Here is a 17,885-nt window from a genome sequence, read left to right as displayed (position 1 = left end):
ACTGCTCCATGCCGTACATTACATCTCCCTTTGTAAAACATAAAAGTCATGTCCTCTTTAACATCATGTGACATTTCAAAATAAATGTTTAAACCTCCAGCAAAGGCTGGGTGTGGTGGCTCACGCCTGTAATCCCAGCACTTCAGGAGGCCGAGGCGGGCGGATCACGAGGTCTGGAGATCCAGACCATCCTGGCTAACATGGTGAAACCCCGTCTCTACAAAAATTGAGCTGGGTGTGGTGGCGCATTACTGTAATCCCAGCTGCTTGAGAGGCTGAGGCAGGAGAATGGCGTGAACCCGGGAGGTGGAGCTTGCAGTGAGCTGCAATCGCACCACTGCACTCCAGCCTGGGCGACAGAGCGAGACTCCGTCTCAAAAACAAAAAACAAAACAAAACAAAACCCTCCAGCAAAGGCCAGGCATGGTGGCTCACACCTGTATTCCCAGTACTTTGGGAGGCTAAGGCGGGTAGATCACTTGAGGTCAGGAGTTGGAGACCAACCTGGCCAACATGGCAAAACCCTGTCTCTACTAAAAATACAAAATTTAGCCAGGCATGGTGGCGGATGCCTGTAATCCCAGCCACTTGGGAGGCTGAGGCAGGAGAATTGTTTGAACCCAGGAGGTGGAGGTTGCAGTGAGCTGAGATTGCCACTGCACTCCAGCCTGGGCGACAGAGTGAGACTCTGTCTCACAAATAAATAAATAAATTGCCTTCCTTTTTAAAAAACAAAAACAAAAAACAAAAAAACACAAATAACACCCTCCAAAAAAATCCCCCTGAAAACCCAAAAACCTCCAGCAAATTAAAACAGTGGGGCAGCTCAGCACAGTGGCTCATCTGCTCTTTGGGAGGCCAAGGGGGGCAGATCACTTGAGGTCAGGAGTTCAAGACCAACCTAGCCAACATAGTGAAACCCCATCTACTAAAACTACAAAAATTACCCTGGGCTTGGTGGTGTGCGCCTGTAATCCCAGGTACTCGAGAGGCTGAGGCAGGAGAATCGCGTGAACCCGGGTGGCGGAGGATGCAGTGAGCGGAGATCACGACACTGCACTCCAGCCTAGGTGACAGAGACTCCTTCTGGAAAAAATAAAAAATAGAAATAAAATAAAACAAATGGGGCAAAGTTTTGCTTTATTTAAATTACCATCCTCCTATATGTGATGTTAGGTCCCCTACCTTTGGAATCAAAGCCCTGAGAAGTTTGGGGCTGAAGTTGGCGCCTTTTCAGACAGTGTGAGGGAATGGTAGAAACAGCAGTGGCAGGATTGATTCTCTAATGGATCCATTCCCTGAGGGATGCAAGGTGATGCCTGAGGTTTTGGAAGGGGTGCCCGCGGGTAACTCTCAGGTGTATGGGGAGGCAGCTCCATCCAGGGTCTGGATGGACGAGTTTCTCTCCCCTCTGTTCATTCCTTCAGCTCTCCCCAGGGGAGATGACCCCCTATTGCTGCTGGCTGTCCTCAGCACCCACCTCCCCACACGTGCTTTTGTCCCAAAACATTCTCTCTCATCTTCCTTTATTTAAATTCCCAAAGCCTGTAGTTGATCTTAGCACAGTGTTCTGTCAAATGCAAGGAAAATAATTTATGCTATGGTGTAAGAGACTTACAGGTTTAACTATTCAAAGGAGCATTTGCATCTTTAAGGGAGAGTTTGTGAACTCAAACACATCTCAAACGGGTAGAATGTGCACGGGAAATCTCTTCGAAGCAGGGTCTCAGGAACTCTTCCAGTTCCACGTGTGTGGTGCCCACCGGGCCACCGCCACCCGCCTCCTGCGAGCAGGACAGGGCTCCGTTGCCGGGCCCCTCTGCGGAAAGCTCAGGCCCGGCGCTCCGGAGTCTGGGCTCCCGGGGTGGGCGGGGATACTTAGGCCCCACGCGTCCCGTAGTGGAGCGGTCCCCAAACCTGAGCCCTGGCCTCTGCCGGCCCGGAAGGAAGCCGTGGCGGAGGAGGGGGCGGCGGCGGGGTGTCCCTAGCGCGCCTCACCTGCGGGCGGGCGCGTCTCGGTCTTCCATCCTCCTAGACCGGGCCTGCTCGCGGGAAGGCGTGGATTCGCCCCAGCCCTCCCGCCCGCCGCCCACGCCCGCGCTTCCACGCAGCAGTCTCCCTAGCCCGCCGCCCCCGCCGGATCGGGGGCCGCCCGGGCCCCTCCAGCTCTCGCCCGCGCGGATCCCGGGACCGCCGCCCAGCACCTCCCCCGCCGCCCCACTCCGGGACGCGCCGCCGAGAGGGCGGCGACTGGGGCGAGGGAGGGGCCGCCCCGCCCGCCTCCCGCCTCCCGGGGCCTGGAGCTCGCGTGGCCCCGGAGCCGCCGGCGCCGCGCGGGGAATAGCTGTGCAGCACGCCGAGCCCGGACTCGGCTGGCTCCGCTCGGCGCCGGCGGGCGAGAGGATGCTGGCGGGCTTCCCCGGGCTCGGCCCGCGCTCCCGCCGGGGAGGGCCCCGCGCGCGCCCCTAGCCGCCGCCGCCGCCGCGGGTGCAGGGGAGGGGTCCGGAGAGCCGCGCTCGCCGCCGCCCGCGCCTGCCGGCTCCTGCACGGTCCCTGCACTGCCCCGACCCCCGAGCCTCAGCCCTAGGGCGGGCGCGCTGGGCCGGCGCCCCGGGATCTCCCAGCCCTAGTCGCCGCCGCCTCCTTCCCGCTGCGGCTGGGCGCCCGCGGATGCTGAGGGGCAGCCCTGCGCCTCTCCCGGTCGGATCCCGGGCCTGACGGCGAGAGATCGCGCTCCGGCCGGTCGGGCCCCAAGGCACTGGCGGGGCGGCGCGGCTCTGCGGGGAGCAGCCCTCGGGCGCGCCGAGCCCTCCCGCCCCAGCCCTCGCGGGGACCGTCCCGGAGCACGCGGTGGCCGAGTTCCCGCACAGGTAAACGCAGGGGCAGGGCCAGGCTTCCGGGGGGAAGACAGCGCCCTGAGCGTGGGAAGGAGGCCGGATCCAAGCCCGAGTCTCCAAGGGCTTGGTGGAAAAAGGAAGTAAACAGAAGGAAGCCTCAGGAATCCCCAGGATGGTCCTAGTTTCTTTCCGGCACATTTTATTTCCAGCTTCTAAGGACTGGGCCTGGAGCGAATTTAGGTGAGGAAGTCAGGGACTGAGAAAGAAGAGATGACAGACAGAAACCGGGTGCCAGGGATGGAGAGGCGGCTAGGCCCTTCCACAAGCCAGGGACAGGAAATTGAGTGTCTGGCGTGGACAGGACTAAGTGTGCGTGCGGTGGGCGGTGGTGTGAGCCGGGGGTGGCAGGGAAGGCCCTGGATTGGGAGGCTCTTGCAGCAGAGATCCTTTTATGAGGGTTAGGGCGGGTCATGGGGAAACCACAAGGTAGGAGGGAAGAGGTGCTTCTACTCAGCAATGCCCTTTTCAGTTCTAGCTGATCAGTGCTCCCTGTGCCCTGGAAACCCGCTCTGCGTTCCTGCTGGAGGTGGCCGCCTCTCCGCCCCAGCCAAGAAGAGGCTCTTAGCCCTCCCCAGGTCTCAGCGAGCCCTGAGAGGTAGCCCAGTCCAGAGCACTTCCTCTGATCCCGGTCCACTTCTCTAGGGCCAGTAGCAGACGCCAGCCAGGATGCCGAGGACCCAGGGCTTCTCCGAGCCCGAGTACTCGGCCGAGTACTCAGCCGAGTACTCCGTCAGCCTGCCCTCCGACCCTGACCGCGGGGTGGGCCGGACCCATGAAATCTCGGTCCGGAACTCGGGCTCCTGCCTGTGCCTGCCTCGCTTCATGCGGCTGACCTTCGTGCCGGAGTCCTTGGAGAACCTCTACCAGACCTACTTCAAAAGGCAGCGCCACGAGACCCTGCTGGTGCTGGTGGTCTTTGCTGCCCTCTTTGACTGCTACGTGGTGGTCATGTGTGCTGTGGTCTTCTCCAGCGACAAGCTGGCTCCCCTCGCTGTGGCTGGAATTGGACTGGTGTTGGACATCATCCTCTTCGTGCTCTGCAAAAAGGGGCTGCTCCCGGACCGGGTCACCCGCAGAGTGGTGCCCTACCTGCTGTGGCTGCTCATAACTGCCCAGATCTTCTCTTACCTGGGCCTGAACTTCACGCGTGCCCACGCGGCCAGTGACACCGTGGGCTGGCAGGTCTTCTTCGTCTTCTCCTTCTTCATCACGTTGCCCCTCAGCCTCAGCCCCATCGTGATCATCTCCGTGGTCTCCTGTGTGGTGCACACCTTGGTCTTGGGGGTCACTGTGGCCCAGCAGCAGCAGGAGGAGCTGAAGGGGATGCAGCTGCTGCGGGAGGTGAGTCCTGCCCACTGTCCCCCTGTGGCATCCTCTCCAGCAGCACTCACCAACGTGGCACTTGTTGGAGTTGGTGTTTGCTTTGCCTTTGAGTCAAAATGTGTTCTGGGGGCCTCCAGGGCTCTAACCTCTCTCCCTAGTCCCTGCCTTTGCACCCCTGTACCATTGCCCGGAGTCTGCCTGTGCTTGGCCCCAGGGAAAGGAGGATGTCAGGGCACTGGGCCTCAGGGCCACTCTTCACCTGTGCCCAGCCTAAGCGTGTGACAGGAAGGTCCACCCAGGGCTGGTCTTGAGGCAGCATTGTCCTGGCCATTCCCTGTCAGTGACCCTGGCGAGGAGGACCTCCCGTGGGAAGAGGGCTCCTCGATTCCCATCTCTCCCCCAACACTGACTAGCTGTGTGGACTCAGTGCCCCTTTGTCAAATGGGGATAACATCTGCCCTGCCTGCGTGACACGGTTGTTGTCGGGATCGCAGGAGATTGGGGGAAAGCACGTTAGGATACGTGAAGGGCTGCACAGAGGGAAGACGCAATTGTCCTATTTCCTGCCTCCGGGCAGCTCGGGGTGCCTGGGGAGTTCTATGAAGTAGAGAATGGCAGTCTCCCCACTGAAGGTGTGGTGTGGGCATGCAAATAGGGACAGTCATGCCGGCCACTGTGACGTAGGATCTGCTGGTCCTGGAGCGCGTGTTCTACTGGAAGGGATGGAATTTCGGCCTCAGTTTAACTATTATTTATAGTATTGGGGTGGAATTTCAGCCTCAGCTTAACTATTATAGTATTGTGTTCCCACCAAGTGCTGGGCCCTCAGGGGCTGCAGAGGCCAGGGGACCTGAGGGATAGTAGGCAGTGTGTGTCCCTGGGGAGCCAGCAAGCCGGTGACCAGAGGCGGAGATGTCTGCATCTGGGTTTGATGCCCAGCTGCCAGCCTTATGCCAATGATGGTCAAGAGAGGCTCCCCCACTTCCTGCCCCTGCAGTGCTCTGTCTGGTAGAGACGTCTTCACTCCCACGCCAGCTCTGTTCTGTGGTTAGCGGGGCTGGGGTAGAGTCAGCTCTGAAGCGGTGACCTTCTGGGTATCAGGAGAGGCAGGGCGTGTCCAGAATCCTTGCTGACTGATGTGAGCCTCTAGCAGCCATGGAGGTCAGTGCCTGGGCCCTGGAGACCAGGTGCTATGGGCAGGCCCAGGGTGGACGGACAGAATCTCCCACTCCTCTGCTAATTTCTCCAGTCATGCCTCAGCCTGCTGATTTGATCTAGAAATGGGTAGAGGATGTTCACATAGGCAGGGGCCTGACAGGGCATCTAGTACAGACTCGCCATTTTACAGAGGAGGAAAGAGAGATGGGTGATAACTGGTTCACTGTCACCCAGCACTTTGGTGGCCGAAACAGGACGGGAGCCCAGGCATTGACTTCCAGCCCAGGGCTCATGTGTGTGTGTTCCATGGAGCACCGAGAGCTGCCTGAGAGCAGGAGCTTTGCTTCCCATCCCACCTCCTGGGGACAGTGGCTGTGTGCTGCCCTGCTGTCCGCACCCCAAATCTCTGTAGAGGGGGCTATGAGTTTCTGGTCATCAACTAGGTGGAAACTCCAGTCTTGTCTCTTCAGGCCATGCATTAGCCAGTTCCAAGTTCTTTTTTTTTTTTTGAGACACAGTCTCGCTCTGTCGCCAGGCTGGAGTGCAATGGCGCAATCTCAGCTTACTGCAACCTCCGCCTCCCGGGTTCAAGGTATTCTGCCTCAGCCTCCCGAGTAGCTGAGATTACAGGCATGCGCCTCCACGCCTGGCTAATTTTTGTATTTTTAGTAGAGATGTGGTTTCACCATGTCGGCCAGGATAGTCTCGATCTCTTGACCTCATGATCTGCCCGCCTCACCTCCCAAAGTGCTGGGATTACAGACATGAGCCACTGTGCTGGGGCGTCCCAGGTTCTTTTTAAGCTTAAGGTCTGAGGTCTGGGGATGACTGGTCTCTCTAGCTCCATCTTCTCAGGTGGACAAGGAGCTTATTTTAAGGCTCCTGGAGCTTCCAGGGAAAAGGACTGCAAAGACGTGGCCACAGGGCTGGGCCGGGGCCTGGGTGCCCCACCATGTGGCTGCTTGGAGATCACTTCTAAACTCATGATGGTTTTCCTTTGGGTACTGCTAAGACATAAAACCCTAAAACTTAGCAAACAGAAAAAAAAAAAAAAAAAGATAGAAATCAAGAATAAAAATATTAGCATCCCAGAGGAGCCTGACCTTGGCATGGAAGCAGTGCCTGGGAGGCAGCTTGGGAGCAGAGCAGGAGGGGCAGAGGGCTCTCAAGGTCCGATTGGGAGCCTGAGATCGAAGGAGAGGGCCCCAGCTTACAGTGGGCTGTGTTCCAGAAGCTTCTGAGTCACTGGTTGGGACTAATGTGACTTTTTAAAAGGTGCCTGGGTTCCCAGGCCCACCCACCAGAGTCTTCCTCAACTCACAGCATCCCAGCATTTGGCCTCTGAAGATGATGGCAACAGGGCTGGGCATGGTGGCTCATGCCTGTAATCCCAGAACTTTGGGAGGCTGAGGCAGGCAGATCACCTGAGGTCAGGAGTTCAAGACTAGCCTGGCCAACATGGCGAAACCCCGTCTCTACTCAAAATACAAAAATTAGCCAGGAGTGATGGGGCGCACTTGTAATCCCAGCTACACAGGAGACTGAGGCAGGAGAATCACTTGAACCCAGGAAGTGGAGCTTGCAGTGAGCCGAGCTCACACCACTGTACTCCAGCCTGGGCGACAGAGCAAGACTCCGTCAAACAACAACAACAACAACAACAACAACAAACACGGGCTGCAGCAGCCTGCATTGCTGTGGGGAGGGATACCTGCGACAACGGTCTCCCTGAGCCGTGGAGTGAGGCGTCATTCACCTCCCCTGCTGCTGTTGCCTCCTGGGATGTGGGCCGCCTCAAGGATGGGGGGCAGGGGCTGGAGGATAGGATGCAAGAACCAGGGGGCTAGGCACCTCCTAGTCAGGGTAGGTCCCAGAACTTTCTCCAGACCCCAGACCCCAGGCACCACCTTTTTCCTGCCCGTGTGCTTCCCCTTGTCTTTCTCTCTCCCATCCCCTGTTGGCTCTGGCTGGCAACTCCCTCCAGGGTCGGTGGGGGATGAACGCAGTTTCCCAGTTTGAAGTAGACACCTGGATTTCTGGGGGCTTGTGAGTTTTGTGATTTTGTTGCTGCTGTCACTGGCAGCATGAAGCTTAGCCAATGTCAAAAGTCTTCCTCCTCTGCAGCCCTTATGCCTCCATGCCCATGCGCAGCTCTGTGGGGAAGGACGGAAGGTACACATGGGGCTGCGGCAGCCTGAGAGGTCGGAGGCCAGCCAGACAGCCTGTCCTGGGCTCCTCTCAGGAGGCCAGCGGGTGGGGTTCTGACAGGAAGAGCAGGTGATCAGAGAGTGTGGGATGGGGTGGGGCTAGGGCCCCACCAGTGAGTTAATAAATGAATATTGCTGAGCAGCATGGGCCTTGCAGCCTGCAAGGTCAGGGGATAAGGAGGGTGAGGCCATCTGACACTCAGGCTATGCTGGGGTGGGGAGGATGTTCTGGGAGCCACCTTGGATGGGGAGGGACCTGACCAGTGGTTCTCACGACCCATCCTCTAGCCCCTGCCTGTCCCCCATTCTTTTTTTTTTTTTTTTTTTGAGACGGAGTTTCGTTCTTGTTGCCCAGGCTGGAGTGCAATGTTATGGTCTTGGCTCACTGCAACCTCCTCCTCCCGGGTTCAAGTGATTCTTCTGCCTCAGCCTCCCAAGTAGCTGAGATTACAGGCAGCTGCCACCATGCATGGCTATTTTTTTTTGTATTTTTAGTAGAGGCGGGGTTTCACCATGTTGGCCAGGCTGGTCTGGAACTGCTGACCTCAGGTAATCTGCCTGCCTTGGCCTCCCAAAATGCTGGGATTATAGGCGTGAGCCACTGTCCAGAGGAGGAAACAGAGGACAAAACAGAGATGGGTGATAACTGGTTCACTGTCACCCAACACTTTGGTGGCGGAAATAGGACAGGAGCCCAGGCATTGACTCCCAGCCCAAGGCTCATTTGTGTGTGTTCCGTGGAGCACTGAGAGCTACTCCATGGCTCCCCCATCCCAGGAGGCAACACAGGCCCAGAGCAGCCAGAAGGGAGGGCAGATGGATCAGGAGGAGCTGAAGCTGGCAGTGTTTGCCTATTTCGCTCTCCTGGCCTGAGTCCTGCCCCAGGACCTGTTACAGAATAATTTGCCCTTTACTGCTCTAAACTGCCCCTGGGCTGGGTGAGGAGGAAGGAGGGGGCTGGGCTTAGGACCAGTACCTGCAGGACCAGCAGCCAATGGGTGCGGACAATGGGGAAGGCAGCCAGGATGGTTGGGGGTGGTTGGGGGGCGTGCCTTTAGCATGTGGCAAAGTAGGGACTAGGAACTGCTGACAAATATTTTGTACCCTTATTTCAGAACAGAAAGGCTATTTGGGAGCAAAATTCTCTCATGGAATGAAGAGCCTGTGAAGACCTTTTTCCACCAAGTAAAACATGAGGAAGCTGTGGATGTGCAGTTTCTTTCACACCTGCAAATTACACAGCAATCATTCACCCAGGGAAGGAACATTTGCTCCTAGGGGCTGGAGGGAGCTGCCATAGGGAGGGTGAGAGGAAGCTGAGGCTTCCAGAGACACCCTGTCTGCAGACGGCAGGTAGCTGTTGCATGCACCTCACCCCGTTTAATCCTGGATGTTACTGGCTCCATTTCACAGATGAGGGGACTGAGGCTCAGTGAGGTTGAGAGGAGGTAGTGGGGCTGGATTACAGGGGAGGGGTCACCGGTGGGTAAGAAAGGTGGAATGGGGGACTTCCCTGAAAGCCTCTCTTTCTCTGGAACCCAGACATCTGGGCCTCCTCCTCCTTTTCTGGCTGCCCCCAAATGTAATTTTGCTAAGCAACATGACTGAACAGTGTCAAGAGATAGCAGTCCCTAAGGTATAACAGGAGGCACCCCCTTCTCCCCATGGGAATTGGATGCAAAGAGGGGAGAAGCCCATGACGATGTTCCCTGTGGGCATGTGGCCAGGAGTACGTGAGAAAGGCAGGGGGCTGAATTGGAACAGGAGCTGGTGTGGGGTGTGGTGGGCAGGAAGCAGCAGGCCTGGGGGCTTTCAGCCTTCAGGAAGCAGGCTGCGGGGAGAGGCGTGCAGGACACAGGGCAAGAGGAGGCAAACTCAAGCCAGTCCTGGCTCTTTGGCCCTGGTTTCCTCTGCTGACCAGGAGTGGGAAAGAAGCCGTCATGGCTCCATGGAGAGTATGCAAATTGGCATCAGCGGAGGGTCCAGGGAACGGAACAATGATGACCTGCGTAGAAGGGGACTGCAGGGCCATCAGATCCAACTGCATGTGAGGAGGAATAATCAGTCATTGAACATGTAAACAACTTTGCAGAAAATCACCCCTCCATCCTTTCCCCGTCACAGCTTTCTGTGGCCTTTTCTGATCCCCATCTGTGTGTAAACAGAGCTTTCCCAGTTTGTCATCATCGTGCATATGCAATTTAGGCCCCACCTTTCACCCACATTATTTCCCTGACATTTTGCTGTGAACATTGGACTCCTCGTGTTTATTATTTTAAATCAGCGCTTTATAGTCAGCGGGTATTTCTAGAGAGGAAACGGAAGCCCAGGGCTGGGCCAGGGGTGGGTGACTGGGTAGTTCTATACCCACATGCAGGCATGCACACACACACGCGCACGCGCACACACACACGTGCACACACACACACACACACACACACGCGTGCACGCATGCTCACTCCTGGGCTTGATCTGCCCAACCTTCTGGGTAAACCCTCTGAGAAATGGAATGACTGGGATGTCAGGGTTATTCACATTCTGTAGTTTCTTCATAAACAAACAGCAAATCCCACGAGGGTGATCCAACGCTGGATTAATATTCCAGCACCGCTGTCTGCCCCCAGCTGCCCCCCCCACCAAATTATACATTCTTTTTGTTTTTTCTTTTTTTCTTTTTCTTTCTTCTTCCTTGTTTTTTTCTTTTTCCCAAATAGAGACAGGGTTTCACCACGTTGCCCAGGCTGGGCTTGAACTCCTGAACTCAGGCGGTTCACCCACCTCCGCCTCCTAAAGTGCTGGATTACAGGTGTGAGCCACTGTGCCCAGCCATCACCAAATTACACATTCTTGATGATAGATTCCATGGGTGTGTGCTCTCACCAACACTGAGACTCAGAGACACATCATGCGTAGGTCGAGGCCCATGAGCAGGGACAGTGAGGAGGTGGCTGTGTTTACTGAGCTCTTGCTGTGTTACAGTTTAGTGCCTTCTGGCAAGAGGCAAATATTATTTCCATTTTACAGATCAGGAAACTGAAATGTGTGACGACTGAAATGACTTGTCCAGGGCCACATAGCTAGTAAGCGGTACAGCAGCATTGGAACCCAGGTCAGTAGGATTTTGGAGTTCCTTCTCATTGGAGTCATAAAAGAACCCCTTAGGCGGTGACCAGTAGCTCATGCCTGGAATCCCAGCACTTTGGGAGGCTGAGGCAGGAATATCATTTGAGGCCAGGAGTTCAAGACCAGCCTGGGCAACATAATGAGACCCCGTCTTCACACACACACACACACACACACACACACACACACACCCAAAAAATTCAGCTGGACTTCGTGGTGTGTGTGTGTGTGTGTGTGTGTTTTTGAGTCTGTCACCCAGGCTGGAGGGCAATGGCGCGATCTTGGCTCACTGCAACCTCCACCTCCTGGGTTCAAGTGATTCTCCTACCTCAGCCTCCTGAGTGGCTGGGATTTCAGGTGCCTGCCACCATGCCTGGCTAATTTTTTTGTATTTTTAGTAGACACAGGGTTTTGCCACAGCAGCCAAGCTGGTCTCGAACTCCTGACCTCAGGTATCTGCCTGCCTCGGCCTACCAAAGTGCTGGGATTACAGGCATGAACCACTGCACCCAGCCTGGTGGTGTGTGTCTTGTACAGGAGGCCGGGGAAGAGGATGGCTTGAGCCCAGGGGTTTGAAGTTACAATGAACTCTGATCACATCACCCCACTGCAGACTGGGGAACAATGAGACCCCATCTCAAAAAGAAGACCCCTTAGATCTTCCATCAGAGCCTGTTGAGATAGTTCCAACGGGGTTAGGGTTTTGGTTTCTCAACTCACAAGCATTAGAAGGAGCAGTCTGGGGGATGAGGAGGTGTTTATGGGGGCATCTTCAAGGAGCAGAGATGTCTGGGGTGTTGAGTGTTGCAACCAACAGCCCTCGTGCACCTTCTGTGGCTGTGGGAGGTATTGTTACATTATAGGACAGTGTAGTAACTGATGCGCATAATGGTGGCCAACTCATCAAGAAAATATTAAGGCCAGGTGCAGTGGTTCACACCTGTAATCCTAGCACTTTGGGAGGCCAAGGTGGGCAGATCACACGGTCAAGAGATTGAGACCATCCTGGCCAACATGGTGAAACCCTGTCTCCACTAAAATACAAAAAATCAGCTGGGCATGGTGGTGCATGCCTGTAGTCCCAGCTACTTAGGAGGCTGAGGCAGGAGAATTGCTTGAACCTGGGAGGCAGAGATTGCAGTGAGCTAAGATTGTGCCACTGCCCTCCAGCCTGGTGACAGAGCGAGACTCTGTCTCACAAAAAAAAAAAAAAAGAGAGAAAGAAAATATTAAATTACATTTAGTATAAAGTGCAGTGTAGTATCTAAAAACATTTTCCTTGGGAATGGATAACACAAGTTTGAACAAATAAGCATTATATTTGGAAATCCAGTAACGTGGGATGACTCATTACTCGGTGTTACTGAATAGATGTCCATTTCTTCACCATGTGTTTTAGTTATCCACTGCTGTGTAACAAACAGCCTGGAAACTTAGGGGCTTAAAAGAGTAACAGTTTAAACCTGGGCAACATGGAAAATTCTGTCTCTACAAAAAGTACAAAAATCAGCCAGGCATGGTGGCATATGCCAGTAGTCTCAGCTACTCAGAAGGCTGAGGTGGGAGGATCATGAGCCCAGGAGGCTGCCATGAGCCGTGATCGTGCCACTGCACTCCAGCCTGGGCGACAGAGCAAGACCGGTCTCAAAAAAAAAAAAAAAAGAATGACAGTTTATTGTTTCTCATGATCCTGTGGGTTGACTGTTCAGCTGGGTGGTTTTTGTGCTTCACGTGGCATGGGCTGGGTCACTCATTTGTCCACCTGCACTGTTTCATTCATCTGTGGCATTCAGTTGCCAGCTATGCTGGCACATTCTAAGAAGCCTTTACCCACACGTCTGGAGCCTCAGAGCTCTTCCTCCTGACCTCTCCATGTGGCTAGCTTGGGCTTCCTCACAGCATGGTGGTCTCAGAAAGTGGAAGCTATCAGAGTTTTTTAAGGTTAGGCTCACCACTATCAGCTACAAGAGGTCAAGGCTAACTCATATGCAAGAGGAAATTGATTCTGTCTTTTGATGTTTGAGTGGCGTGTGTAAGAGAGGGAATGAATTGATCGCAGCTGTCTTTTGAGGCTGTCTGAGAAACCAGGAGGCACATGGGGGATGCTAGGAAGACGGAGCTAATTAAAGCCATGAAATTGGGTAGGGTCCAAAATACTCTGTGACCATAGAATGCTTCAAAAGTTAGAAATGTGGCCCAGAGCCCAGTGTTGTTTAACTTCATTAAGATATTGATTCTCTGTAGGATCCAATACATCATTTCTAAGATTTTTAGAAAGTTTCAGAAACGGCATTGTACAGAGAGAAATGATGGCTCAGAATTCATCTGTATAGACTTTGCTTTGCCTTATTTGGGTGAGAAGTCATTCTCTTACTTCCTCAAGCATGCAGTGGCCCCTGTGTTCAGGACACTGCCCTAGGTGACAGGATGTGTGGCTTAATCATGGACCCCAGCACCAATCCTGCCCCTTTCTCTCTTCAGCTTAGGTTGGCAGCTTGGCTCTGATGCTTATATTCCTTTTCCAGGAGGTGGAGATTTGCGTGTGCACAAGCTTCAGAAACACCAGATAGGATTGGGTTTGCATTTAGGGGGATCATCTTGGTGGACCTGAATGAAGCCGATGCGGTGCAGGAGGCTGGTGAGGGAGTCCAGGCGTGGCACCATGGGGGCCACCCACCAGGACGGAAGTAGGGGATGGAGAAGATGAGTTTGGTCTGAGGTGCCCATGGGACATCTCAAGTGGAACTTGTCAGATTGTTCAGTGGAAAGTTAACACCTTCCTTATATCAGACTTTGTACTCAAGATCTGGAGAAGAAAGATCTAGAGTTGCAGATTTGAGAATCATCAGCATTTAAGTGGCACCTAAAACTGTAGGGAGGCTGAGGGGGTGCCTGGGGAGAGTGTGTAGAATCAAAAGGGAAGGGGGCTTAGAACCCAACACATGGGGCAGGCCAATGTGTGTGTAGGGGGGTCCTCAGCATGGGACATCCATAACCCGCCCCTGCTTCCTGCCTGGACCCATGATTGTCCCAGGTAGCCTGTGCTGGGTAGATCGGCCATTAGGAAGCAGGAAGCAGTGTCTGTCTGATGGTGTTTTGCACAATTGATGTTCTTGCATTGGGGAGACTTAAGCCCAGCCAAGGTGGGGCCATGGTGCCAGGTGAGGGACTGTTTCCCACAGTTCTACCTGGCAAACAAGGGCATGGGAGTGTGACTGTGTTACGTGGTCGGGGAGGGGTGGATAATGTGTATAGAGACACCTTAAACTACAAAGCACTGTGCAGATGCTAGTTATTTCTTTATTACCTTTAATCTTGGCAGACCATCTCTGATCTTTGAACTATGAGTGAATCAGACCAAGTTTCTTCATTATCCTTTTTTCATCTCTTTTCTGTGTAATCAACTAACTCTTTTTCCTTATTGTGAAGGGATTATTGTTAAGAATATTTCAAATTATAAAATGCTGAGTAATATTGCAGAATATTGTACTATTCCTTTTCTGTAGGGCATTTGTCTACTTTTTTTTTTTTTTTTGAGAAGGAGTTTCGCTCTTGTTGCCTAGGCTGGAGTGCAATGGTGCAATCTCAGCTCACCACAACCTCTGCCTCCCAGGTTCAAGTGATTCTCCTGCCTCAGCCTTCCCAAGTAGCTGGGGTTACAGGCATGTGCCACCATGCCCAGCTAATTTTTGTATTTTTGGTAGAGACGGGGTTTCTCCATGTTGGCCAGGCTGGTCTCAAACTCCCGACCTTAGGTGATCTGCCCACCTCAGCCTTCCAAAGTGCTGGGATTACAGGTGTGAGCCACCACACTTGGCTCATTTGTCTACTCTTAATTTTTTTATTTTTATTTTTTCTTGAGAAAGAGTCTCATTCTGTTGCCCAGAATGAGAGTACAGTGGCACAATATCAGCTTACTGCAACCCCCGCCTCCTGGGCTCCAGTGATTCTCCTGCCTTAGCCTCCCAAGTAGCTGAGATTATAGGTGCTCACCACCATGCCCGGCTAATTTTTGTATTTTTGTAGCGATGGGGTTTCGCCATGTTGGCCAGGCTGGTCTCTAACTCCTGAACTCAAGTAATCTGCTCACCTCGGCCTCCCAAAGTGCTGGGATTACAGACATGAGCCACCGTGCCCGGTCTTGTCTACTCTTAACTTATTGATTCTATTTATATGTCACTTGTATTTTATTTACTTGCTATTGTTGTTTCAGCAGGCCCATCCCCTCTCTCCTTTCCCCCTCCTGGCCATTTTCTGTCTGATGCTTCTTTCTTCTTCTGAGCAGGTTTTCAGTCCTTTCTTCCAGGAAATTCCTCTTTGTGGTTCCTAAGGAATTCACTTTGATTAGAAATGAAACTGTTTCTTTCCTTTTCCCCTTCCTCTCCTCAACAGCACTTTCCTTCTTGTAAACAGTAAAGGACTTGTTTCAGAAGAAATCTACCCCTCTCTTGAGCTCTATTCAAAACCCCAGCATAAGTGACTGGACTTGAACTTTCGCAAGATTTCCATGGCTGGGGTTTGCTGTTCCCATGTCACTTCAGGACTGGTCTCCAGGAAGTGTAGTTTGGTGTCGGCTGTTAGATTTGGTAGTGGAAGGCTGCGACAGCTGCCTGTCCAGCTCTCGGTGGGCTCCTGGACTGCCCTTGAGGGCAGTTTCTCACCCAAGGGGACCAGGCCCTGAGGAATTTATCTCCATGAACCTGAATCTTTTCATTTTTATTTTTATTTTTTTGAGATGGAGTTTTGCTCTCGAGTGCACTGGTGCGATCCTGGCTCACTGTAACCTTCACCTCCTGGGTTTAAGTGATTCTCCTGCCTCAGCCTTCCAAGTAGCTGAGATTACAGGTGCATGCCACCATGGCTGGCTAACTTTTTGCATTTTTAGTAGAGATGGGGTTTCACCACGTTGGCCAGGCTGGTCTCAAACTTCTGACTGTAAGTGATCCACCTGCTTCGGCCTCCCAAACTGCTGAGATTATAGGCGTGAGCCACCACGCCCCGTCTTGAACCTGATTCTGATAAGACAGATTGCTCAAGGCCTGGTCACCAACCTGATCATGGCAGGTGGACCTTCCCACCTTCTCTGGAGGGCAGCGGGGTGGGAGCGGGGAGTGGTAATACCGTGTGTGTCAGTTGGTACATATTTGCTGCCAATTCCTAAGAAACCAAATCAGTAATTTCCTGAAGGGGAATCTGAGCAAAGCGCATGCCATGGTGCTGAGAGGGTTGTTCATCCTCCCACGTGGGGCTGGGGGCCGACCCACTGCCCACAGGCACATTTTCTACTGCACACAACCCTGTCAGCTGGAGACAGCCCGAGGAGTGGCACACAGCCTCACCCTTCAGCACCTTTTTGCTCTACTCCCGCCTGTGCTTACAGTTTACCTTTCATGGGTGCAGCAGTGAGCGCTCTGAAACACACGTTCCCCCTGTAATTGGGCTTGTAGTTGTTAATATCATATTGCCCGTCTCCAGGGACAAATTTGGGATATTCACTCTTTATTTCAGTGAAGAGCCCAATCTAGGGTGGTTCTTTTTTTTTTTTTTTTTGGAAGAGTCTCACTCTCTCGTCCAGGCTGGAGTGCAGTAGCACAATCTCAGCTCACTGAAACCTCCATCTCCTGAGCTCAAGAGATTCTCCAGCTTCAGCCTCCTGAGTAGCTGGGATTACAGGTGTGCACCACCACGACTGGCTACTTTTTGTAGTTTTAGTAGAGATGGGGTTGCACCATGTTGGCCAGGCTGGTCTCGAACTCCTGACCTCTGGTGATCCGCCCACCTCAGCCTCCCAAAGTGCTGGGATGACAGGTGGCATTTCCTATCCCTTCCATTGTGTCTCAGACCTGCTGGCCTCTACAATTACAGCTTAGTGAAGGGACCCTGTGAGTCTTGGTCGACCCTCACCCCGGGTGACTTCCTGCTTTGGACTCTGGGTCAAAGCACTGGCGTCATAGTCATTCGACTTGAATCACCAGGAGCTCCCCCACTTACCAGCTGTGAGATCTGGGGTAAGTTATTTAGTCTGTCTACCTGGTTTCTCCCTCTGCAAAATGGGTGTGATAATAATATCTTTTCCACTGGGATAGGCAGCAAGCACTAGAAATGGTTGTTGCTCTGGCTGTCACTGTCATTGTTATGATTATTGGCTTTGATAAGGAATTTTAGAAAAGCCTGGCCCAACCGCAAGGGAGGGAAGAGCAGCCCCAGGCTCCTTCCAGGATGTCTCAACGGTGCTTGGTGGCTTCAAGCCCTGCCCTTGCCTCCCTGGTTGGGGCGGCCCTGACATCCCTCCCCGCTTGGCCCTACCACCCTATCATTGTTTCCCAACCCCTGACTGGGGTGTCGGACCTTCAGCCCCGTTTAATGAATACCCATATTCAACTTTCCTAGACAATTTTTGTCTTAAAAAATGCAAAAACACACTTTACAATTATTCACCATTTCCCCACAGTAACTAAGAAAAACCAAACTGTACCTTCCCATCTCTCTGTAGTGATCATGGCTTTGCTTGCTGGACAGGGCTTTGGTTAGTAACTCTAATAATCAGCGAAAAAGCAAAAACAACACAATAGAGGAATGGCTCATGGGAGGCAAAAGAGAAGAAACTGGCCAGGCGCATTGGCTCACATCTGTAATCCTAACACTTTGGGAGGTTGAGGCAGGTGGATTACCTGAGGTCAGGAGTTCAAGACCAGCTTGGTCAACATGATACAACCCCATCTCTACTAAAAATATAAAAATAGCTGGATGTGGTGGTGGGCGCCTATAGTCCTAGCTACTAGGGAGGCTGAGGCAGGAGAATCGCTTGAACCCAGGAGGCAGAGGTTGCAGTGAGCTGAGATTGCGCTGCTGCACTCCAGCCTGGGCGATAGAGATGCTGCCTAAAAAAAAGGAGAGAGAGAGAGAAGAAACTTACAAGCTGGGTCACCATTTTTTTGGTTACCTTCTAAATGTTGGAGAGAATGTGCTTTTCACATGAAGTTCTCCACAGAGACAAAGAATAGTGTACTTTTTTCTTTCTTTTTTTTTTTGAGATGGAATTTCACTCTGTCGCCCAGGCTGGAGTGCAGGGGCACGATCTTGGTTCACTGCAGCCTCTGCCTCCCTGGTTCACGTGATTCTCCTGCCTCAGTTGTGGGGACTACAGGCATATGCCACCATGCCCGGCAAATTTTTG

The 17,885-nt window shown here is 53.2% G+C and overlaps 1 protein-coding gene across 5 annotated transcripts in view; it reads left to right on the top strand.

Moving 5' to 3' along the window:
• Window positions 1-2,023: 2,023 nt before the first annotated feature.
• Window positions 2,024-17,885, top strand: part of ADCY3 (adenylate cyclase 3) — a 110,413-nt gene continuing 94,551 nt past the window's right edge. For 2 of the 5 annotated variants that reach the window (XM_033176442.1, XM_033176439.1), the window contains exon 1: window positions 3,564-4,238. In XM_033176442.1, the coding sequence (XP_033032333.1) occupies window positions 3,564-4,238 (675 nt within the window). Of the gene's footprint in view, window positions 2,871-3,366; window positions 4,239-17,885 lie in introns of those variants that run through there. The other 3 variants (XM_033176440.1, XM_033176438.1, XM_033176441.1) reach the window with 3 other exon arrangements.

The sequence above is a fragment of the Trachypithecus francoisi genome, unplaced genomic scaffold (assembly GCF_009764315.1).
Source record: "Trachypithecus francoisi isolate TF-2019V2 unplaced genomic scaffold, Tfra_2.0 Lachesis_group17, whole genome shotgun sequence".
Classification (NCBI taxonomy): domain Eukaryota; kingdom Metazoa; phylum Chordata; class Mammalia; order Primates; family Cercopithecidae; genus Trachypithecus; species Trachypithecus francoisi.
Note: the sequence above shows the minus strand (reverse complement) of the source record. Positions and strands in the feature narration are given on the sequence as shown.